This window comes from Xyrauchen texanus, chromosome 45 (assembly GCF_025860055.1).
Source record: "Xyrauchen texanus isolate HMW12.3.18 chromosome 45, RBS_HiC_50CHRs, whole genome shotgun sequence".
NCBI lineage: Eukaryota > Metazoa > Chordata > Actinopteri > Cypriniformes > Catostomidae > Xyrauchen > Xyrauchen texanus.
In genome coordinates, this window is record NC_068320.1 from 17965145 (window position 1) to 17990206 (window position 25062).

General features: G+C 37.0%; 1 protein-coding gene across 1 annotated transcript in view; it reads left to right on the top strand.

The window, feature by feature from the left end:
* The first annotated feature begins 803 nt into the window (after positions 1–803).
* LOC127637815 (rho guanine nucleotide exchange factor 39-like) overlaps positions 804–25062 on the top strand; it is a 71934-nt gene continuing 47675 nt past the window's right edge. Inside the window, exons 1-3 of the mRNA XM_052119103.1 lie at positions 804–849; positions 18062–18254; positions 22475–22569. Coding sequence (XP_051975063.1) covers positions 18105–18254; positions 22475–22569 — 245 coding nt within the window. The 5' untranslated portion in view covers positions 804–849; positions 18062–18104. The remainder of the gene's footprint in view (positions 850–18061; positions 18255–22474; positions 22570–25062) is intronic.

A 25062-nucleotide genomic window follows, 5' to 3' on the forward strand; every position in this document is an offset into this window, starting at 1 on the left:
AAAATTGCTGAGATGTGTTTTCTCCTCCCTTAATTTCCTAGGATGTATCATCAAGAGTATAGATTAAACTCTTTTCTAAACTACTAGAGTGCAAAATATACTGCAAAACGAATGTTTCTCCTTAATTAGAAGATAAATTAAGGATTCTTTCAGTTTCAGTTTTTGCTTTGAAGCTTTTGGGAACATGCCTCAGATACGTCTGAAGGCGCGAACTATATGCTAAGTTTGAATACACACACACACACACACACTAACACTAGAAAAGGAATTTGCCTAAATGTTCTCGTGCTTGCAAGAATTGCAAACAAACAAAAATTAACTTTTAAAATCTATCCAGAAACAAACGTTTTCTCACGCAAGAACATGTATTTATGGTTAGTAAATCGTAAGTAACGCTTCTAGGATCAGATTCAGCCCTGAACTGTCTGGATGACGTTTAGTGATGTCCAATTCGCAAACGAATCGTTCTTTTGAATCGGTTCATTTTAATGTATCGGTTGAAGTGAAACGTACACCGGAATCTACATGCAAATTGCAGCCTACGTGGGTAACATGAGAGCACAAAAAGGGTATAGCATTCTTAAATTTAAAAACCAAACAATAAACAACCACACGCACACACAAAAAACACACCATTTTGCGTAATGGATGAAGCGAATCACTAAATCGGTTTGCTGAAGTGATTCATTCTAACGAACAGATCGAATGAACCGATTTGCTAAGATGGCTCAGACCTATCGTCACTAAGTGACGTCATAGTCACAGGAACCAATCATATCGTCGCATAACCCGGAACTTCTGAGAAGAAAGGGCGCCTGCACTCAATTTGAAAAGAACGAACTGCATCAGGTATGCTACACATTTTATTTGTTGATTTCATCAACGTCTTTCTAGCAACAATGCCAAATGTCCACTGAATTGTTTCTTTTTAAAGACAAAACACCATATTTTGTCTTTCTCAGGTGTGATATTATACAGCTTTAGGTATATTCTCTGTTGTTGTACAACGCATTCGTTTGAAAAGAATGTTCAACATGTATCCAGTATGAATATATAACATCGAGACATTGTATCATTACCGTATCGTGATCTATTGCTATGTCTGAAACGTGAGGACCTCTTTGGTTTTTGTAAACCTTATTTGAAAATAGATATCGATAATCAAAAGTACTTTGTCCCTGGCACATTTGAGCTTTCTGTTTTGTAAAAGTTTTACAGAAACAGTATGGTAAACTCACTGCATGTTTAACAAATATTATTGTATTCAACTCAGAAGTAGGCTAATCACAAACAAGAACTGGCAAAATAATAGTATTAATCACAAAAAGCATTATCTAAAAGTGAATGTACCCCTAACAGAACCTGTAGCTTGGATGGAACTATGCAATTTTACTTTTCTGTATTATGTATGTGAAAGTAAAGTATAATTATGTGGTGTTTAGTTGTAAAATGTCAGCAAAGCATTATTATTTTGTGTTAAAGGGATAGTTCACCCAAAAATGAAAATTCTCCTATAATTTACTCACCCTCATGTCATCCCAGATGTGTATGACTTTCTTTATTCAGCTGAACACAAAGATTTTTAGGAAAATATTTCAGCTCTGTAGGTCTATACAATGCAAGTGAATGGGTGCTGATGTATTGAAGCTCCAAAATCTACATAAAGGCAGCACAAAAGTAATCCATACAACTCCAGTGGTTAAATCATGTCTTCAGAAGCGATTCAATTGACAAGGCTCCAGGCTAACATTTGAGAGTGGTAGCACCGATGCCTCCAAGTTCTACAGATGGCCGCCCGCACCAGCAACTGAGTTGGTCGCACAGTGGGGTGGGGTGTATATCTTTAAAATGAAAAATATATGGACAAAAACTAATATTATTAAGTACATATAAGTACATTTACAATAATTATGCACATTATGTCACAATGAAGCACTGAATTTTAAATTTTGTAAATGTACTGATATTATAAAAGTCATTTGTCAAATGTTAACACCTTTTTTTATGTTGGGATAAATGTAAAAACTTTGACAGTGGGAATGAATTCTTACTGATTAAAATAGTCATCTGAAGACAAACAAAGCCTTTTTAAACTATCACTGACACATTAGGGGTTTTCATAGAGGTTTTAAACAAATAATCAATGCTGAATCCACAGACCAGCCCGCACTTCTCGCAGTCCTGTTTATGGGTGTGTTCCATTCAGAAGTGATCATCCTTAAGCCCAATTCCCTTTGAAGATTTTGCCAACCACAGTGAGAGTTTTGAATGGCTAAAAGGTCAAGGGCTCAAAAATAAGGGTAATTCAGAACTCCCTTTTTAAGTTTATTTTTATTGGAAATTCTGTTTGAAGCGATCTTACAGCATGACTATCATGATTATTCTCCCTTGAACGTGCCCTTTCGGAGGGTGGGTTATGCCATTTGGAACGCAGTCTATGATGATCTGCGCTATCTAGAGTTTGAGACTGGTCCAAGCTCTGTGCTGATCTGTCCATTGAGCCACGTGACTGATCCAGGTAGAACTGTTTCGTTTAGCTTCTGGAACATTTGCCATTTGATATTTCTCATACGCAACAAAAAACCACAGCACATAATCAGAGAGTCAGCCAATTTTGTAGTAGAACCAGTGCGACAGTTTTTATTTTATTTTTATTTATTTGTTTATTTAACAGGGACATTGCACAACAAATGTGTTGCACAAACCAGAAATAGCTAGAAGCTAATTTTCATCTGTAGTCCCTGGACAGAGGCAAGGTGACAGCAGGTTAATACAGTGGACAATGAGCATTCCCAATGATGAATCCTTTCACAATACAAAATACAAATAAAACACCTGCAAAAGGATCATCTCACAAAACATGCAATTGCACTACCAGTAGTATTTACAACTATTTACAGTTCCCTTTTGAATTTACCTTCTTATATTTTTAGCCAAACCCCAATTAACCAGTTTTGTGCTAATGATCACAAATCTGACCATCTTTCAACCATTTCTTCAGGTTAAGTTTAAACTGTTGCAAGGTGCTACTCTCTCGCATAGTTTAAGGCAACGAGTTCCACATCCCTGCAGCTTTCACAGAAAAGCAATTCTGTCCAAAAGCAGAGGACCTAAAGTTGACATAACAGTCTCCTCTGTGGGAGGCTCGCGTTGTTCTAAGTCCTACCTCTTCACACGATTTCACAAACATACTCAGGGGCTGTGGTGCCAAATCATGAAAAATTTTATATACTAAATTAACATTTGAAAACAAAACAAAATTTTCAAACGTTAATAATCTGTATTTCTTCACAATGTTACAGTAATGGTATGAAACCGTTTTTTTATCTAATATTTTGAGTGCCTGTTTGTACAAGCTTTGAAGCGGCTGTAACGCAGAGTTTGTTGATAAAGACCAATTAGTGATGCAATATGTAAAATGTGATAATATCATCGCATGCAAATAAAGCTTGGCTGCATCTGTGCTCATTTGCGGGCGGATATATCTGAACTGCGATAAATTACATTTTACAGTTTTTATCAGTTTTGAAACATGCTTTTTAAATGACAGTGTCCTGTCGAACAATACGCCTAAATACTTGACAGACTCTGCTTCGTGAATTCTTGTTCCTTTTACAATAATTTCCGAGCAGAGTGAGAAGTATTCCTTATTGTAAAAAGCGTGCTGACAGTTTTGCTAAAATTTAGTGTCAAGCATGATTGTACCATCCAATCTGAAATTTTTTCCATCGCTCCCTGGAGCACAGCTGCTGCTTTCTGTCTTAGTTTTGCATGGACATATATCACGGCGTCATCGGCGTACATTTGTACGTGAACTTCAGGACAAATAGCTGGAAGATCATTTATATAAACACTGAATAAGAGAGGGCCCAAAATGGAGCCTTGTGGCACCCCAACTGAGCAGTCTAAAAACAAAGACTCTCGTCAGAAATATTGTGAGCGGACAATTTAGATAACAGGATGTTATGGTTTACCGTGTCGAATGCTCTTTTCAGATCTAAAAATATGGCACCCACCACCCCCCCTTTATCCAACATGGCTTTGAGTTGTTCAACAAAATAACAAAGTGCCGTTTCAGTTGAATGGTGTTTTCTAAAACCGAACTGAAGAGGATTCAGGGGGTGCTCTCCATAATTCAAATGATCCATCAGTTGCATGGCCACTACTTTCTCGACAGCCTTAGATATTACAGGTAGGATACTCACTGGTCTATAGTTGGCCAGCTCAGCTTTATCTCCTCCCTTATGCAAAGGTGTAACCACTGCCTTTTTAGACAGTCGGGAAGACCGCTTCTCTGATGGATCGATTGATTAGCTGAGTAGTAGGTCGACATAGGGTGGCAGCATTCCTTCTAACCATACACGAATCTAAACCATAATCATCCTGTGACTTTGAAATTTTAAGTCCTTGTAAAATTTTAAGGACTTCTTGCTCCGAGACCTCACTTAAGTGAAACACTGGTTTAGTTGAATCTACATATTTAATTTCCCTTGTTCTGTTACCAAAAACAACAACCAAATCATTAACCGAATCTTTGAAAAAACTATTAAAAGCACTAGCTACCTTTGATTCTTCTTGCGTTAAAACATTGTTTATTTTAATTTCATAACATTTTTGAGACAATTTTTGCCGAGAAATAGTATTAATGTGCTTCCAGACTAAGTGATTGTTTCCTTTAGCTTGTGTTATCACATCAATAAAAAAGTTTGCTTTCGAAGTCCTTAGTTCTTTCACTACTTTATTCCGATAATCCTTAAATAGACGCATATCATTATCAATGTTCGATTTTAAAGCCTTTTTAAGTATATAATCTCTTCTACTCATCAAATTCCAAATGTCTTTTGTCAACCAGGGTAAATGTGCCTTTTTATTCAAGTTAACGCATTTTTTAATAAATTTTGCCTTAACCTTATTGATTAGATCTAAAAAAGCTCCCACAAAATGAGCCTATTTCATCATTAGAGTTCAAAATATTCCAGTCTACCTTCTCCAACTCTTGGTCAAAATGTGCCAAATCTTTATTGGGTATTCTATAAAAAACCTCTTTCTTATTTGTTCTAAATGTAAATCTATTTTTGTTTAACTTCCTTGCGATAAGAACTAAGTTATGATCTGATATACCTGTAATAAAATTAAAAGATTTTATTATTCTGTCAGATTTATTTGAAAATACCAGGTCGATTTGTGTTTTAGATGTTTTGGTTATCCTTGTCGGTCCCTTTATTAGCTGTTCAAAATCATAAAGTCCTATTATTTCCTTTAACCTTTTCCTACTGTTTTTATCTATCCAATTTACATTGAAATCCCTAGTACAATCACTTCTTTACCAAGAGTATTTAATTCTTTTAAAATCTCCTTAAATGATGTATAAAATTTAACATCAGCCGAAGGTGGTCTATAAAAACCAGCTAAAATGAATGACATCTGAGGTGACACATTTATAGTTAAAGCAATACATTCAATCTCTACATCCAATTTATCTTGCACAGTTATCTGTTGGCATTGTAAATGCTCTTTAACATAGAAAAGTAATCCACCACCTCTTCCAGTAGACCTATCCATTCTAAATATGCTATAGCTTGGAATGCAGTATGCATTCCAGGCTATAGCATATTTCAGGTGGATTACTTTTTCAGGTGGATTACTTTTCAGGTGGATTACTTTTTGCGAAGTTTAATCGCACTGTTAGGATAAATGGTTGCAAAATGCGACTATTTAGTCGCAGTCATGAGCCCTGATAGATCTGGGTGAGAAACGGATCAATATTTATCTAATAATATTAATATGAATTTTTACCATACATTTTCCTCCCTGTCCAGTAGGTGACGATATGCAGGAAGAATGCGAATTGCCAAAAACAAAAGCATATAAATGTGAAAGTAGATATTTATAGTAAAAAAGGACTTTAAATATTGATCTTTTTCTCACCCACACGTACAGTTGAAGTCAGAAGTTTGCATACATTTAGGTTGAAGTCATTAATCTCTTTTTATAGTTTAATTTTTATTATTCTCTTATTTGGAATGCAGTTACTGACCTCAATCTGGGTGGCGGAGGACAAGTCTCAGATGTTTCCACTTCTGAGACCGCCAGTCCATGCTTATCACGTGGCTCGTTGTGCATGACACTGCTGAGACTCCACATGTGGAGGCTCATGCTACCCTCCACGATCCACACACAACTTGCCACTCGCCCCATTAAGAGCGAAAAACACTAATCGCAACCTCAAGGAGGTTACCCCATGTGACTCTACCCTCCCTAGCAACCGGACCAATTTGTTTGCTTAGGATCCCTGGCTGAAGTCACTCAGCACACCCTAGATTCGAACTCACGAATTCAAGAGTGGTAGTCAGTGTCAATACTCTCTGAGCTACCCAGGCCCATAAAACTCTTTTAACCACTCCACAGATTTCATATTAGCAAACCATAGTTTTGGCAAGTCATTTAGGACATCTGCTTTGTGCATGACATGATTAATCTTTCCAACAATTGTTTACAAACAGATTGTTTCACTTTTAATGGACTGCATAAAAATTCCAGTGGGTCAGAAGTTTACATTCACTAAGCTAGCTGTGCCTTTAAACTGTTTGGAAAATTCCAGAAAATTTACATTTACATTTACATTTATGCATTTGGCAGACGCTTTTATCCAAAGCGACTTACAGTGCACTTATTACAGGGACAATCCCCCCAGAGCAACTTGGAGTTAAGTGCCTTGCTCAAGGACCCAACAGTGGCATCTTGGTGGTGCTGGGGCTTGAACCCCGACCTTCTGGTCAGTAACCCTGAGCCTCTACCACTGAGCCACCACTGCCCCTTGAAAATTATGTCAAGCCTTTAGGCAGTTAGCCAGTTAGCTTCTGATTGGCTAATTTGAGTCAATTGGAGGTGTACATTTGGATGTATTTTAATACCCACCTTCAAACTCAGTGCCTCTTTTCTTGACATCATGGGAAAATCAAAAGAAATCAGCTAATAACTCTTGTCAGCCAAAAAAATTCTGGACCTCCACAAGTCTGGTGCATCTTTGGGAGCAATTTCCAAATGCCTTAAGGTACCACGTTCATCTGTACAAACAAGATTTTGTACAGCCATGGGACCATGCAGCTATCATACCACTCAGGAAGGAGATGCATTCTGTCTCCTAGAGATGAACATAGTTTGGTGCGAAAAGTGAAAATCTATCCTAGAACAACAGCATTGTACCTTGTGAAGATTCTGGAGGAAACAGGTAGACAAGTATCTTTATCCACAGTAAAACATGTCTTATATTATCATGACCTAAAAGGCTGCTCGGCAAGGAAGAAGCCAGTGCTCCAAAACCGCCATAAAGCCAGACTACAGTTTGCAAGTGCACATGGGGACAAAGATCTTACTTACTGGAGAAATTTCCTCTGGTCTGATGAAACAAAAAAAGAATTCTGTGGCCAAAATGACCATCGTTATGTTTGGAGGAGAAAGGGTGAGGCTTGGAAGCTGAAGAACACCACCCCAACCGTGAAGCATGGGGGTGGCAGCATCATATTGAAGGGGAGCTTTGCTGTACGAGGGACTGTTGCCCATCACAAAATAGTTGGCATCATGAGGAAGTAAAATTATGTTGATTTATTGAAGCAACCTCTCAAAACATCAGTCAGGAAGCAAATGGGTCTTCCAAATGGCCAATGACCCCAAGCATACAAAAATTGTGGCAAAATGGCTTAAGGACCGCAAAGTCAAGGTATTGGAGTGGCCATCACAAAGCCCTGTCCTCAATCCAAAGACATTTTTTAGGCAGAAATGAAAATGTGTGCGAGCAAGAGGCCTACAAACCTGACTCAGTTACACCAGTTCTGTCTGGAGGAATCAACCAAAATTCCAGCAACTTATTGTGAGAAGCTTGAAGATGGCTACCCAAAACGTGTGACCCAAGTTAACCAATTTGAAAGCAATGTTACCAAATATTAACTAAGTGTATGTAAACTTCTGACCCACTGGGGATGTGATGAAAGTTTTTTTTGGTAAATGTCAGGACTTGTGAAAACATTTGGCTAAGGTGTATGTAAACTTCTGACTTCAACTGTATCAGATCGCTTCTGAAGATATGGATTTAACCACTGGTGTTATGTGGATTACTTTTATGCTTCCTTTATTTGCTTTCTGGACCTTCCAAGTTTTGACTAGCATTCACTTGAATTGTATGGACCTACAGAGCTGCAGAAGAAAGTAAATCATGCACATCTGGGATGGCTTGACTATGTAATGATGAGAGAATTAAAATTTTTGGGTGAATTGTCCCTTCAAATTGTTACCCTCTGACAGAAAAAAAAACTGGTAAGACAACAGAAAGAGGCAATTTGGAAGGTGCATTATGCTCCTGATACAAATGGCTGTGGATCTGGCTCAGATTCTTCTGCATTTTACTCCTCCCTCAAAGCATTCACTAGACTAATCTAAAGCTTTCCATAACCATCACAGTAATAGCAATGAGTGGGATAGTTTGGACGTGGTTCAGCACTACCCCTCATCCATTGGGATGCATATCTGTAGACCTGCCAATGGTGATGAGGTTGCACTGTTTTATTTACAGGCGTTACCTAACACTTCTATAATAAGAGGCATGAAGAGCTTAGGTGTGTTAGAAAAAAGGTTTATTGCAGCATGTTTATTAAAATGCCCTTTTTAGTGAGGTTTTTACCCTCAGGGATCAGAAAATCTGTCTAATTTTGCATATTTGTTCATGGTTGGCATATTGTATGGTTTTAGAGTCTTATTCTCAACAAAAGAAAGTGGTCTTGTTTAATGTAAGCTCTGAGTTATGCAAACAAACCCTGCTGGTTGCTTCATATTTAGTCTTTTTAACTAAGTACTCCTGACCCCAGTCCTCCTCAGCTGGCTTTTAATTGGCTTCACTGGGCCTAAAATGCTGCAATATATCTCGAAATTGACTGCTTATTTGAGTCTCGAGAGTGATGCAATTTACAGTAAGTCGGTGGTAAAAAGGGTCCTTGGCATCACACACAACCCTTGGCACTGGCTGCAAGGGGTACGAATAAATGAAGGGGATGCATATCACTTTTGCAACATTTTTAAGGAGGTTTTGTACAAACGAGGGATCTAGCATTACAAAGGAAGATGTGATGGGATTTTTCTATTGTACTTTTGCCATCAGTCAAATTGCAAGTATAGTGCATAGATAAGAGATACTTTGCTGGTAGCCTTCTCATGCACACCAGGTAGTGTGCCCTCTACATCTTTGGGATTGATCAAGCTGGCTTGTTTACAGTGTGTTTAGAGAAAGGCTGACGCCAGCTTCCCTGGGGAAGGAACAAGGGTTAATTGCTGTTAAAGTGTTGGTCTCGTCCCACTCTCTGGCCCTGATGCTCCATTAGAGTTGACACTAATGAGGCAGTGCAGAGAGGAGACCCTGGAGTCGGGGGACAACACCACAGACTGGGGGAAGGGAGTCATGATGGAGAGACTTTATTTTGTAGAGAGGGGGAGAGAGAGAGAGAGAACACACAAAGTCATAGATCAAGACTGTGTGTTGTTTAGAATCTGTGTTGGCGTGTTTTTTCGTAATTGGTGTCCACACATTGTTCATTACAGATTCAGAGGGGACAGAATTGCTGGTTGTCCCTCAAACTTGGTCTAATATAGCCAATGGGTTTTGCTTTATGTTGCTGTATTAATTGTAATCTACAAATGGAAAAAGTGATTTCAAGGAATAGCCTTGTGCAGCCATACATTTAATTTTAATTTTTATTTACGTACCCTGTTCCAAACTCTTTAGATTTTTCTCTTTTATTATATTTTGCAGAAAGTTTATGTTGCTCTTATTCATACAATGAAATAATTTAGCGAGCACTCCAAAAGGAACTCCAAAAAGGACAAAAATGTGCAATAAAATACCATAAAAGTAATCCATGTTACTTGCTCTTTTTCACTGAAAAGATTCACCTATCAATTTTTTCATTTGTGCGCCACTAGAGGCAACAAACTGAATTGCAAAAATATGCATTTTTCAAACGGGATACATCGGTAATCCATGTCATTATTCACTGAAAAGATTCGCCTCTCAAATTTCATTTGCACTTTGGGTGAACAAAACAACTTATCTGCAATTTGCTACCCATCTTTTTGTTTAAAACCAAATTTCTAAATTACATATCGTTAGGTTAATGGCAGATTAGGACTTTGCAATTTTCATGAAAGTTTAAATCTCCGTCTGACCGAAGCGCTGTTATCATTTGGGTGGCATCACACTGTACACTTGTGGCATCAGCCAAAGGAGTTGCTGAATTAAATGTATTTAAATCTAATTTATTTACATTTTTAATCTAATAAAATTTATTATTTGTCAGATTGCAATGTCAGATTTAAATATTTTAATCTGACATTGTGTCCTACAATGTTTGAATTTGTCAGACATTAGGACATTTTAAAGATCAAAAAAACAGTAATTAGTGGCTAACGGAAACCCTGAAATGTACACCTGTTTGTGTGACTGCGACAGCTGAAAGGACAACAACAATAAACGAGGAAATATAGACAGTATTTTGAATTTGTTGTGGGAAAAACCAAATCTTATCTATGAAGGTTTTTTTTTTTTTTTTTTTAGTAATTGGTAGGAGTCATGTGACACCATGCGAGGATCGGACGTTTGAAGGGTAAGCTTTGCGCACTTCTAGTTTTAACACTTTTAATGGCATAAACCGACGAGATTTGAAACACACTGTTCCATAACTGTTCTAGTTGGATAATATGTCAAAGAATTCCAAATCCTCGGGCTCTAGAGACATTAAAAGACTCTTACGTGCTCAAGTTGATGCCTCCGAACAGGCCACAAGCCTGGGAGTCGGTTTAGTCTGAGATGTGCGGGAAATAAGGCGAGATGCTGAATATGTCGGCAAAGGTGATGATGGTTGTTGCTGATTTAGAGGATCTTGCTGTGATACATCGATTGATCACTGCCATGGAGGCAAAGTTCTCTAATGTGGTTACAAGAGACAGGTATGTTGAGAAACAGAGGGGATTATCTGCTAATACGCTACTGACCAAGGTGGATTTGGGCATGCCTGGGAGAAGTTGGAGGACATGGAGAACTGTAGCAGGCAGAATAACGTCCGTTTCGTCTGAATTCCTGAAATTCCTATATGGGCTCCTTCCGAATCTGCTCGACATAGCACACCCTATGGTGGAAATCGAGCTCTGCATCCTGCTTGGCGATTTGCAAAGGAAGGCACGCCCCAATCAATTGTGGCCAAATTTCTGAGGTCATTTCTGAGATCATCAGATAAAGATCTTGTGTTACGTGAGGTGAGGAGTAAAGGAAAACCTTCTTAGAAATATCACAGCATTTTCTTATTCCCAAACTTTGCTAATTCAACGAGAGAAATGTGATCGATTGAAGGAATGCAAGAAACTTTTACATCACTGGAAGGTTGCTTTTGCCCTGATATTTCAAGCCAAATTGAGAATATATGCTAAGGAGGGCCATAAAACATTCACATGCCCACAGCAAGCAATGTCCTTCATAAAATCACTGAAGAGAGTAAGTCATCTTGTGGTACTTTGCAGCCGGCTCACTGAACAATCACTTGACTCTGAGGGAACTGATGGTTTTTTTTTTCTGTGCTGGTTATGCCTACCGGCTGGAGTTTATTTTGTAGAGTAACACACCTTCAGGACAGTTTTATGGATAAACCTACATGCTCTTTGAACTGATTCCTCCTATAGGCTGGAGTTTGTTTTATAGATTATCTTTTGCTGTGCAATTCTGTCTCACAAAATGTTTATAGAAACACCAGACTTGAGCAATCCAACAGCAAAGCTGTCGCGGGGGCTCTCATAGGTGTGCATGGACTGTTGGAGTTTGGAGGGATGGATGGCAGTTGGAGCCGTTGTGTGCGGGGTTGATGCACACATTTAAATTTTTCTGTTTGTTTTGTTCTGGGGAAGTTCTAGTTTTGATGGTCACACCAATGTTGGAAAGTAGTCTTTGTAATCTTGGTTTTGACACACAATTATTTCGTTAAGTCAATGTCAAGTGTTAATATTAGTGGATTGTCTCTCTCCATGTGGAATGTGAATGGGTTGGGGCACACCATAAAAAGTAATGTTATTTCTGTTCTTAAGCATAAGAAATATGATGTAGTGTTTCTTCAAGAAATGCACCTTTCTCTGCGTGAAGCTGAAAAATTTGTAAATATACGGGGTGGGCATTTTTTTTATAGTGCTGGCTCGAGTAAGAGCAGGGGAGTCATTACGCTGATAATTAAACCTCTATAATTCAAATGTCTCAAATGCAGTAAAGATAAATTAGGAAGAGTCATTATAGTTTTAGATGAAAATAAGGGACAAAGTCTTATTCTGGATAATATTTATGCACCTAACATTGATCAGGGCTTTTTTATAGATCTTGAAGGGATGTTGCAAGCCGCTGGCACCCATATTGATATAATATTGGGAGGAGACATCAATCTTTTGATGGACTCCGTTCTTGATCATAGTGAAGCAAAAGTGTGCAAGCCCCCTATTGGGATGTCACAATTACCTGATTTCACAATTAACTGCGATTTAAAATGAATAATAAACTGTAATAATTTGTAAGCTACGGTTTAAAACTGGAAAAAACAACCACGTTGTCTGTTTAAAAAAAAAAAAAGTACAAAAAATTTGTCTTTCGGTGTGGGTCTTACTATTGCGCCCGGCCCGGCTAGCTGTTACTATGGTAGCGGAGTTCACAAGGTGATTGTCTAGGTAAGGCGGGGTGCGTGTAGAACACAAACTTTCAGCGCACGTGAAACTCTCAATATTAAAACATGGTGGAACAACGCAATGTCCTGGAGTTGTATCCACCGAAAAAGTTAATTAAATCAGCTATTTAAAAAATGACATGGGAGATGTTGAAGTCTGGTGTCCAGTATGCAAAACGTGCTGACAAAAAGTGTCAGCAAAAGTGGTGAATGCAACTAATTTGCTCCAACACATGAGGGATCACCATCCAGAGATTCATGCCCAGATCAAGGTAATTATTTTACAAACGCAGCAAATATTATATGTAGTGTAATACTTACCTTTTGGTAAAGTCAAACACTGAATTTAAACTGTAAATCTGAAGAGTTGTATAGTTATATATTATAAATGCTACCATGCTTCCAAATAGTTAAGTCACTGAAATAAGATTTCAGTGAATGTATAAGTGCTGTGATTATCCGGCTGATCGTTAGATTACTGAATAAAGAAAGAAGGATCTCGTTGCCTGACACCGTTTTATTTTAATCATATGGTTTTAGTTATAGTTGTTTTTGGTTATTTATTTGTTATATTTAATTTTTATTTATTGAAAGGGTATACATACTTTTTTGTTGAAAAGGTACAGTACGTTTTTGTGTCGGAGGGCAGAGAGAGAAAATTGCACCTACCTAAATACAAGTACTTCACCTACTTGATTTCAACATAGAAGTGGGAATATATGTTAACTGCATGTCCTAACAAATACTGCAATAAAACTTGGGATATGGTTGTGGAGGGTTTTATTGTTGCATAATTCGTAAATTTGCAGATAATCATACAAATCTTGAAATCATGATTTATTTTTTATCGGACAATAATTGTACCATCAAAAAGTCACATTGTGACATCCCTAGCCCCATAGAGCAACATTGGCACTTCACAGGATGTGTAAAAAGATATTTGGAGACTTTTTAACCCATCTGTAGGGACTAAACATTTTTTTCATCAGTTCATAAGATTTACTTTAGAATATCTTTTTATATCTAAGTCCCTCATTTCATTTGTTGTTGATTGCTCAACTGGAAACATTTTAGTCTCAGATCACGCCCTGGTGTGTTTAGTGGTGTTGCCACATATGGAGAAATAGAAATCATGTAGTTAATTATTTTGCAAAAACCTAAAGACTGAAATCAATGTCTATATGGAGACCAACTGGTCTTCAGTGTCCTCTGTGGGCGTGGCTTGGGTGGCACTTAAGGCTGTTCTTATCCGACCCCAAAGAACTGCCTTAAGTGCCTCCCAAGCCACGCCCACAGAGGATACTGAAGACCAGTTGGTCTCCATATAGACATTGATGAGTATGCCTCATTCACCAAAAAAATCCAAAGCACAAAATCTAGTGGATTTTGAAAGGAATATTAAAAGTGCAGAGGCAGAGCTGAAGTGCTAAATGTAATCTAATGGCCTCAGGGAATTGACCCAATTGAAATACAGATATAATTCTATTTTGCCATGGAAGGTGGAGTTTTGGCTATTCAGGGCAAGACAGTCATACTTTTGAGTCGGGGGACAAAGCAGGGAAGCTTCTGTCTAGATATATAAATACAGTTATATACAAAATACACTTATATTTAAGATACATTCTCTTAAAGCAAGTCTAAATATCTTATACGTTGCTTTTCAAGTAAATTTACCTTGTTTTAAGGATTTTTAGACTATTTTAAATTTAAAACAAGACAAAAACATTTTATAACAATGATTTTTTTGCAGCGAATTTCTTTACTGAATTAAACGTAATAAAAACACTTTTTCCCCTTTAATTCAGTGAATGTCATTTAGAGATTTTTTTAAAAGATGATTTTGTCCTCGTTATTGTTAGTAAGCACGTTTAATACACCCTTTTAACTCTGGGCACAAGCTGAATAATCGGTTAAGAGCGGTTTATCATTTGTCTCCCACCATACCAGATTTAATAAATCTGCTTCCACAGAATTATTAATTCATTTTCAAAGTTCTCAGAATACAGAGTGAATTGGTCTAAATCTGATGCTTTGTCTCTGACAGCATACTGCCTGGCAACGGCTTTTCAGCTGGGCACCTTCCAGTGGCACAAACTGGGCATTAAGTATATGGGTATTTTATTCCCAGCAAATTTGTGTGATTTAGTTCGAGGTCATTTTGATCTTTTAATAAAACGTTTTTCAAATGATGTGGGTAGATGGGCTTCATTACATTTATCTATGACTGGGAAGGTTAATTGTATTAAAATGAATTGTATTCCAAATTGTATCCCTCTCGTATTTCAAGCAATTTGATAGCATAGCGAAGTCCTTTATTTGGAATGGTAAACGTCCCAGATTACATTTCAGTAAGTTACATAGGCTGATTGACAAACGTGGGCTAGGCCTACCCAAGATTTTGTGTTATTATTATGCATTCGGTCTCAGACATTTGGCTCATTGGTCGCTTCCACCTGAGAGAGCCCCTCCCTGGTTTTGTATTGATGGTATGGACAAAAGTGTCCAGAGTGTTTAATTCGGACATTATTTAAATGTTGCGTCGAGCATATGGCTGAACCCAAAATGAGGTATTAAGTCCCCTTTCTGCTGGTCTGAGTGGATTATGAGGGGGGTTACTACACTCTTATCTAATTATTACAGCTAAACTAATCACGATTACTGCTACCACGATTATGTAATTGTGAAAACTGACGATTACAGCATTCAATTTAAGTCTGCTCCTGTTGCGTTAATGGTTTCTATATCACTAACATGTCCATTGAGCAATGAAATGGCAATGGCAGTCAGAGGCGCTTAGATTAGTCCTCTGTCCTATCTGTAATGACAACTGATCCTAATGCGCAAGTTTTAAATTGTCTGAATGCCCAGATGCTTGCTTTATGTTCTTGCTCATCACCTGACACTTAAAAAGAAGCTGTAGAACAAGAGCGAAAAGCACGTTTTAATTATTTTGGATTCATTGCATGTTGCACCGCTCTCTTTTAACGTAGATGTTAAATACACTGCAAATGAGCAACACGACAAAACTAAAACACTCCCGTTCTAATCAAGGCACAGCCGTGGTGTAAATAGAGTTATGCTGATTAGACGGCTTTGTTTTTAATGAGAGCATTCACGAGAGTGCAGAACTTTGTGTGGAGCGTCACTGCGCTCGCATCGAAATGCTGGTCTCTAACAGTGTAAACCTGCAGTGAGTGACGGAAGTCATTGTAATGGGAGAGTTTGTCGCATTGCTCGATTTCTGTGTACAATTTATTAAAAATGCAATAACAGTTTTGTTTTGTCATGTTAATAAGTAGGCCAATGTGAATTTGATTTGTACAAAATAGCAATGCAATAATTCAGCTTAACTGTTCTAAGTGTGTTTAAGAGGTGTAGACAACATAAAGAATATGTCATGAATAGCATATTTCAGGAATCACCGTCATTGTTATTGCGTCTGCTCTAATAAGACCCATTTGCCACGCAGCTGGTATTGGTAGATTTAACATTTTCACGAATCGCACAAACTCAGATCGCAAATGACTGTTTTTAATTTCCAAAGTGCAACCACTGAGGCCAAAAATGATCTAACGATGATCTTGCATGAACAAGATCACCATTGAAGATCTAACAGGATTAACTTTGTCGATTTAAATCAGCTGTTAATAAGTTTGAATATTGAATATGCCATATTATTTACAGTATGTGGTCTAATAAGTTAACCAGTAATTTACCAATAATTAAATTTATTCTATACCATAGATATCAATTTTGCAATCATTTTAATTTGCCTTACCTTAACAAACATTATTACAATATATTATACAATACAAAATAATGCTTAAAAGAAGTTTACTGGAGTGCAGCTCATATCCACCATTGAAAAATTTAATTGACATTAATAATCGCAAGCAATTATCAAGAGCAATAATCGACAATTATGATTTTTGCTACAATCATGCAGCCCTAACCGATACCACTTTTTCCTCTTCAGATTCCGATATCGGAAATCTCAGTATCTGCAGACACCGATCCCGATCCTATACCAGTGTTGTTTTTTTTGCATAATCAGTTTAGAATGTCTTAACATTATTGTGTGTAATCAATTTGTGAGTGCTCTTTAATTTGTAAACACGAACCTCAAACTACACATTATTTCAATATATGTATAGCTTATTAAGAAACACTTTATTTTTAACTAGTACACTGGATAATGTAGCAGCAAAATTAACAGTAATTCCAGTCTTCAAGTCCTCAGTAGAAAAGAAACCAGTGTTTTAGTTTTGGAAAAGGTTTCAGCTTGCATCTTGACTTTTGAATTTAGTTGTCAGTCCAATTTTCATTTAAACACTTATTTTTTGGAAGCTATTTAACTTAAATATTGATATAAATTGTAAACAAATACTAATGACAATAATAATAATAAATTGTTGTTATTATTATTGACACTTAATTTTAAATACAACAGTAATATATTTAAATCGTGCACTTTTTAAACCCTCACACTTTTATTTTGACATTCCGAACTCTCCAGGAAGTCCTGTAAGTGTCTGTTTGTAGGGAAGTTCACAGTAGTTTTATTCACTTATTCAAATTCTGGTAAAATGCACCCGATACCTGATCTGTCTAAATGCTTCAGTATCATCCCTAGTTGAGATCCTTTGAAAATATGGTTCAACATTCTTTAGGTATTTACTGCTGCGCCACCTGCTCTGTATTATTTTTACTATGTATTATGGAGCTTCAACTTCTCAAGAGATTATGGGAAAAAGATTTAAACTTTGTATTTGAGGTCTGTGCTAGGATTCAAAAATATGTCAAGTCAAGTGGATATGTCAAGGGTGCACCTTCTGCAATATAAGATTTTACATAGATTCTATTGGACACACTCTAGATTGTATATGCTTTTTGAATGTGATAATTTGTTCCATGAAGTAATCAGCAGAGTAATCTGTTTACAATTTTAGATAAGTAATTTGTAGTAGATTACTATTTTCGAGGAACATGCTTAATATTGATGGTGAGTAACAGTGTTTTTACTCTTCTGTCAAGTCTTAAATTAGTCTCCGCACAAGGATAAGGAAGAAATGGGACACTTCAACATTTAAAATAAGAACATTATAAATGATTTATTAAGGCATAGATAAATGCAGCATTTATTTCATAAAGCTGAAATAATATGAGGGTTAAAATTATATTGTTATTGAAAAATCTTTGTCATTCAACTGCTAATGTACTTTGGGTAAATTAGAAATTACCTAGTTTTTATGTGGATGCAAACTAATACAGTATATTTTGATGACTTAATAGAGATGAATTCGTAGTAATTTTATGATTTGTAGGTAGCAACACTGATCCGGAGTCGGTACCCTTAACTGATCGGTCATGAGTTTTGCTCCAAGTCCGTTCACCCCCATGGGCAGCCGCAGCATTCAGGAGCAGCGGAACCGCTGGGAGAGGAAGAGGATTCGCACAGCCCGCGAGCTAGTCCAGACCGAACAAAGATACTGTGAACAGCTGGATCTGGTCATCATGGTTAGTGTCTCTGCAGGCCCACTTTAAGCCAACCATATATTCATGCCCATTGGCTTGATGGATCAATCTTTTATTGAACAATATATTTGAGATGCACTTGTCAGGGCTGGACTTGGCCATTGTAAATGGCACATATGGCTAGAAACCGACTATTGCATTGTTGTGATGTGTTGATTATTAGAATATCTTAATCAAAAATCTGAAATTGTAATTATCTTTTGAGAACATTATTCACCACGTTTCAACGCCACAAGGTTTTCTATTTATTGAGTGGTCCTTGACACAATCAGGGCTCTGTAATTTTGAAATTCATGGTTTAAAACCTGTTCAAGGCCTCTTGCATTTTTTTGGTACCCAATTAATTTTATCTCTAAAATAGCTGAGAACTCCTAGATCTTTACTTGCACATTGTCGATTGTGTTGTGTGATGCATGTAGAATCAGCAGGCAAGAGTTTTATTAAATATGAATAATGCATTATTATTTATTAACTTATTATTTACATTTGGAGAAAAAAACTACATAAATGATTAGACATAAAATATGAGGCCTCATATATTATATGTTAGAAGCAGAGAGCTATAATATATGAGACATAAAACTAAAGGTTATATAGCATTTATATACATGCAATATTACATCATCCAATGAAAACTAAAGAAATAATTAAAAACAACGGAACATCTGTGTGATCGATGTATGATTTGTTCTTAAAATTACTATTTTAATTTTCCCCAGATTGACAAAATCAGGATATATTCATCTACAAAAAGCTACAGTAAGGATGTGAGGCCTACATTTGAAGTCAGAACTTTACATACACTTTTTTAACCACACCACGGATTTAATATTCGCAAACTATAGTTTTGAAAAGACTTTTAGGACATCTACTTTTACATTTAATTGACTAGATCACAATTCCAGTGGGTCAGAAGTTTAAGTACACTTAAGTTAACTGTGCCTTGAAGCAGCTTGGAAAATTCCAGAAAATTATGTCAAGCCTTTAGACAATTAGCTTCTGATAGGAGGTGTACTGAATTGGAGGTGTACCTGTGGATATATTTTAAATCCTACCTTCAAACTCAGTGCCTCTTATCTTGACATCATGGGAAAATAAAAAAAAAAATCAGCCAAGACCTCAGAAAAGAAATTGTGGACCTCACCATGTAAGTCGCTTTGGATAAAAGCGTCTGCCAAATGCATAAATGTAAATGTCAACAAGTCTGGTTCATATTTGGGAGCAATTTCCAATCGCCTGAAGCTATCACGTTCATCTGTACAAACAATAGTACGCAAGTATAAACACCATGGGACTATGCAGCCATCATACAGCTTGTGAAGGAGATTCTTTCTGTCTTCTAGAGATGAATGCAGATTGGTGCGAAAATTGCAAATCAATCCCAGAACAACAGCAAAGGACCTTGGGAAGATGCTGTAGGAAACAGGTATCTACAGTGCATCCGGAAAGTATTCACAGCGCTTCACTTTTTCCACATTTTGTTATGTTACAGCCATGTATTCAAAAAGGATTAAATTCATTATTTTCCTAAAATTTCTACAAACAATACCCCATTGTGACAACGTGAAAAGTTTGTAATATTGAAAATATTTGCAAATATATTCAAAATAAAAAACAAAGAAATCTCATGTACGTATTCACAGCCTTTGTCATGACACTCAAAATTGAGCTCAGGTGCATCCTGTTTCCACTGATCATCCTTGATGTTTCTACAACTTGATTGAGCAAAACCAAGCCATGATGTCCAAAGAATTGTATGTAGATCTCCGAGACAGGATTGTATCAAGGCACAGATCTGGGGGAAGGGTACAGAAACATTTCTGCAGCACTCCCAATGAGCGCAGTGGGCTCCATCATCCGTAAATGGAAGAAGTTTGGAACCACCAGGACTCTTCCTAGAGCTGGCCTCCTGGCCAAACTGAGCGATCGGTGGGGAAGGGCCTTAGTCAGGGAGGTGACCAAGAACCCGATGGTCACTCTGACAGAGCTCCAGCATTTCTCTGTGGAGAGAGGAGAACCTTCCAGAAGAACAACCATCTCTGCAGCGCTGCACCAATCAGGCCTGTATGGTAGAGCGGCCAGACGTGAACCTGATTGAACATCTCTGGAAAGATCTGAAAATGGCTGTGCACCGCCGCTCCCCATCCAACCTGATGGAGTTGAGAGGTCCTGCAAAGACGAATGGGAGAATCTGCCCAAAATAGGTGTGCCAAGCTTGTATTGCCAAGCTTGTATTTCATCTATTTTGATGAAAATAATGAATTTAATCAATTTTGGAATAAGGCTGTAACATAACAAAATGTGGAAAAAGTGAATCGCTGTGAATACTTTCCGGATGCACTGTATATCCACATTAAAAGTATTCCTATATCGACATAACCTGAATGGCTCAGCAACGAAGAATACACTGCTCCAAAACAACCATAAAAAGCCAGACTACAGTTTGCAAGTGCACATGGGGACAAAGATCTTTTTATTTTTTTGGAGAAATGTCCTCTGGTCTGATGAAACTAAAATGTAACTGTTTGGCCATAATTACCATCATTATGTTTGAAGGAAAAAGGGTGAGGGTTGCAAGCTGAAGAACACCACCCCAACCGTGAAGCATGGGGGTGGCAGCATCATGTCGTGGGGGTGCTTTGCTGCAGAAGGTACTGGTGCACTTTGCAAAATAGATGGCATCATGATGAAGGAAAATTATGTGGATTTATTGAAGCAAGACGTCTCGATACATAAGCCATGAAGTTAAAGCTTAGTCGCAAATGGGTCTTCCAAATGGACAATGACCCCAAATATACCTTCAAAGTTGTGGCAAAATGGCTGAAGACAACAAAGTCAAGGTAATGGAGTGGCCATCACAAAGCCCTGTCCTCAATCAGATGGAAAATTTGTAGGCAGAACTGAAAAAGTGTGCGCAATCAAGGAGGCCTCCAAACCTGACTCAGTTACATCAGTTCTGTCTGGAGGAACGGGCCAAAATTCCAGCAACTTAATGTGAGAAGCTTGTGGAAGGCTACCAAAAACATTTGACCCAAGTTAACCAATTTAAAGGCAATGCTAACTAATACTAACAAATTGTATGTAAACTTCTGACCCACTGGGAATGTGATGAAAGAAATAAAAGCTGAAATAAATAATTCTCTCTACTATTATCCTGACATTTCACATTCTTAAAATAAAGTAGTGATCCTAACTGACCTAAGACAGATAAAGTTTTCTACAATTAAATATCAGAAATTGTGAGTTTAAATTTTGGCTAATGTGTATGCTAACTTATGACTTCAACTTTAGGTGTAAAATATGAAGAATACTTCAATATTTCTTAGAAATAACTTCTACTAAAAGTAGCACTGCTTCACTGCAAGGTCACAGGACCACATGTACGGTCACAGATTTATATATAGAGAGATGCTTATACCCTTAATATTTCACATTCACCATATACAGTATATCATATTTTTACACATTTTTTTCACTATTGTAGTGACATCACTTCACTGAACAGCAACTGATCCTACCATCCCTAGCCGACACATACATGTCTTTCTTTTACTGGACTACTGTGTGTACTGTTATTTCCTTCTTCCTAATATATTAACAGTTTCTTCATGTGCAAATAAATTACAAAAATTTGATGACTAAACAGAGATCAGAAAAAACTATCTACCATTTTAAAATAAAATATTATTTTTAAGATTCTGTTTTACAAACTTAAAGTTTTGTGTGAAATTGAGTAAATGTAGTTGTAAAGTGTATTCATTTTTTATTTTTTTAATAAATTTGATGTTTTATGTTATTTACTATATTAATTTGTGATATATCAGCATTGTTTCGGCTTATCGGCCACCCATCTCTCTGGATATTGGCCATTAAAAAAAAACACATCGGTCGACCACTACTTACAATAGTGAATCGGTGTAAGAAAAGGACAGAATTTTGAACATGATTTTCTTTTTTATGAACTCGCTCAATTAACTTTTGTTAATTGGAACCAAAAAATACAAATCTTGTGGAGTGCAGCTTTAAGCTGTTAGAAATAATTGAGATGTCATTGCTGCAAAATGCTTTTGCTCTCCTCAGATTTGTCAGATTTTTCACAAGGGTATGCAACAAGAGGTCACACTCTAACAAGATGAGTCGTGTATGAGTGACGTCTAAAAAATTTACTTTCTCTTTCCTCCTATCTCTATCTTTTTCTACAGTACTTTGTGGAGATCTTGAAGGCCAAAGGAACCCTCAGGCAGGACATTAGTGAAAGCATCTTCAGTTCAATTAAATCCATTCATTTAATAAACCAGTAAGTATCCTTTAAATAATTAAGTGAATATTCCCACTCTCGGGAGGGAGACGGCTGAGGGTGGCTAGCTTTGATACATTTAAAAAAGGACGAGAGGGTAGGGGACTATTAATTGGTGTCTAACAGCAGAATCAAGTTTGAGAACTTGAAGATTGTCTGTTGTGTCTTATGTCATTCTCTCTAATTGAATTGCAAATCGATGAGGATGCTGGTTTTAGGCTTACAGAGGTACTTTCTACTGAGAACTCCCTTTCATCCCGCCACTGTTACCATAATCGGAGATGACTTAAATCACAATACTGCCATTTGAGTCTTCAAATCCTGATGTGTTGATAAAAATAAGCTTTTATAATTGCTGATGTTTTAAACAGAGGCACAGGCATTTTAATGAATGCATTCATTGCCATACATTCATTATCAACACATTTACTGACTTTCATCCAGATGTCAAGACTAGTCACAGGTTCACCAACTTTAGAAATCGGTAATACAAGTTGTAAAGCATTTGCTGCTCATTTTAGTTTAATTCTCTAGAATATCATTGTTTGCTGTAGCATTAAGATTTGTCTACACTGGAATTAAAGGGCTTATCTAAGCCCATTATTTTGAAATAATATCCACATACTTTTGGCCATGTAGTGTATTTGAGTTAAAACAGGATATTAAATGAGAAAAGCAGGAATTGATATGTTTTTATCCACCAGGAATTGATTGGGCCATAAAAAGTGGGCGTAACAAATGAGAATTGAGCAATATAATTGAAAGGAGTTGGAAAAATTTGTGACATCAGCATTTCATTTATTTAAAAGGCTGAACCTGTTATTGCATGCTTATGAAAGATTATGTAAACGTACGCTTTTTCTTTTTAGGGAATAATGTTCATCATTGAATCATGCATAAGTACATTTAAATACAGTGAATTTAAAAAAGTAAATACAGTCAGTTTTAGTTTCAAGTTGACTTCAAGAATAGTTTTTTTTACAGCGGACATGTGGCCTTAGTACTAATTCTAATTCATAATTCAGACCCAGTTGTGGCTCTGACTCGGATAGGCCCCCTGCTTAAGCAGGCTTGGCTTCATGACAGCCTGTGCAAATGAAACGAGAAGATTAAATAATACATCAGAAAGACTGTCCTGAAGAACAGTCAGCATTGATCTGCCCATGCGGGCAGGCAGACTAACAACAAATTAACTTGCACGAGTCTGTTCTTGTTAATTTTATCTGGGGCTATCCATGGCACATATCTCTCATGAAACGTTTTGTGTTCTGATGTACCGGTGTTTTAACACATCTGAAAGCAACAAGCAGAAACCCTCTCTGAAACGATGTCCAATAGCCTGAGAGCAAACGTGCTTCCAGCCTTTATGAAGAGCTTCAAACCTGCATTAGAGAAATCACGTTTGAAGAAATATTTCCTAACAACAGAAACCTAGTTAAAAGATTTTATTAATCTCAAATTGCCTGAAGTTCATGTATGAGTTGATGCTCTGTGGTTTTATGTGTATATACAGTATTTAGAATAACCGAACAACTGAAAAGGGAACAGCTCATCAACAGCTTCATCCAGGCCCCGTTAATCAGGAATCATAAAATTGTCTGAATAATGAATCACTGTGGGTCCCAGAGGTTCCCATCAATGCCTGACTGACGGGCTGCTCTACAAACAATGGCTGAATGGAGATGGAGAGCTGAATTTCAGAGCCCGATGTATTGGATAAATCTGTGCTTGGTTACCATATATCATCATTAGAATCGGTTATTGACGTGCTGTTTGAGGTGTAATGGCAGTCTCTTAATTTAGATCTGTGAACAGACAGTGGTGACTGACTGATTAAAACGAATAATGTGCTTGCGTACTCCAAAACCACATCATTATCAGGAAGCTTCTTTAAAGTCATGTTTTTATTTGCCCTGGATGTTAAAGGTTATTTAAATGCTTGGCTGAAATAATTTATCGTTTTTATCTTGGATTTGTTGAAACAAAGAGAAAGCCTGATAGGATGGTGAGCCATAGTTTTTATCATACACAATTTGCACAATGTTAGAAAAGTAGTGTTGAATTTTATGGATCCAATTTAATTACAGATAAAAAGATCTTGATTAATTAAAGCTATGTAAGATTTGTTTTGGTTAAAAACTAACAAATTGCCATTATTGAATGAGTGCATAAGCAATCAATTTTTAAAACAAATGTCCTTACCTTCACTACGGTAAGCCTATAAAAATTATTTGTATTTTGAGTTGTCTGGTCTGATTTGGTGCGAAATCGCTGGCTAATGTCACACATCCTTGCGTCATTACATCATGTTCGTAAAAACAGGAAAGAAGTGCCGGCTGTCTCATGTTGCAGCTGGAGAAACGACATTCAGTTCAGTCTGTCACACATGCACAGTTCAGGACAGCATTCGGAAATCTGGATGGATTTTTATCTGTTATACGTTTGACTAAGCTGTTTACCTGCTATAATGCTTATATATGTTGTCTGGTAAGG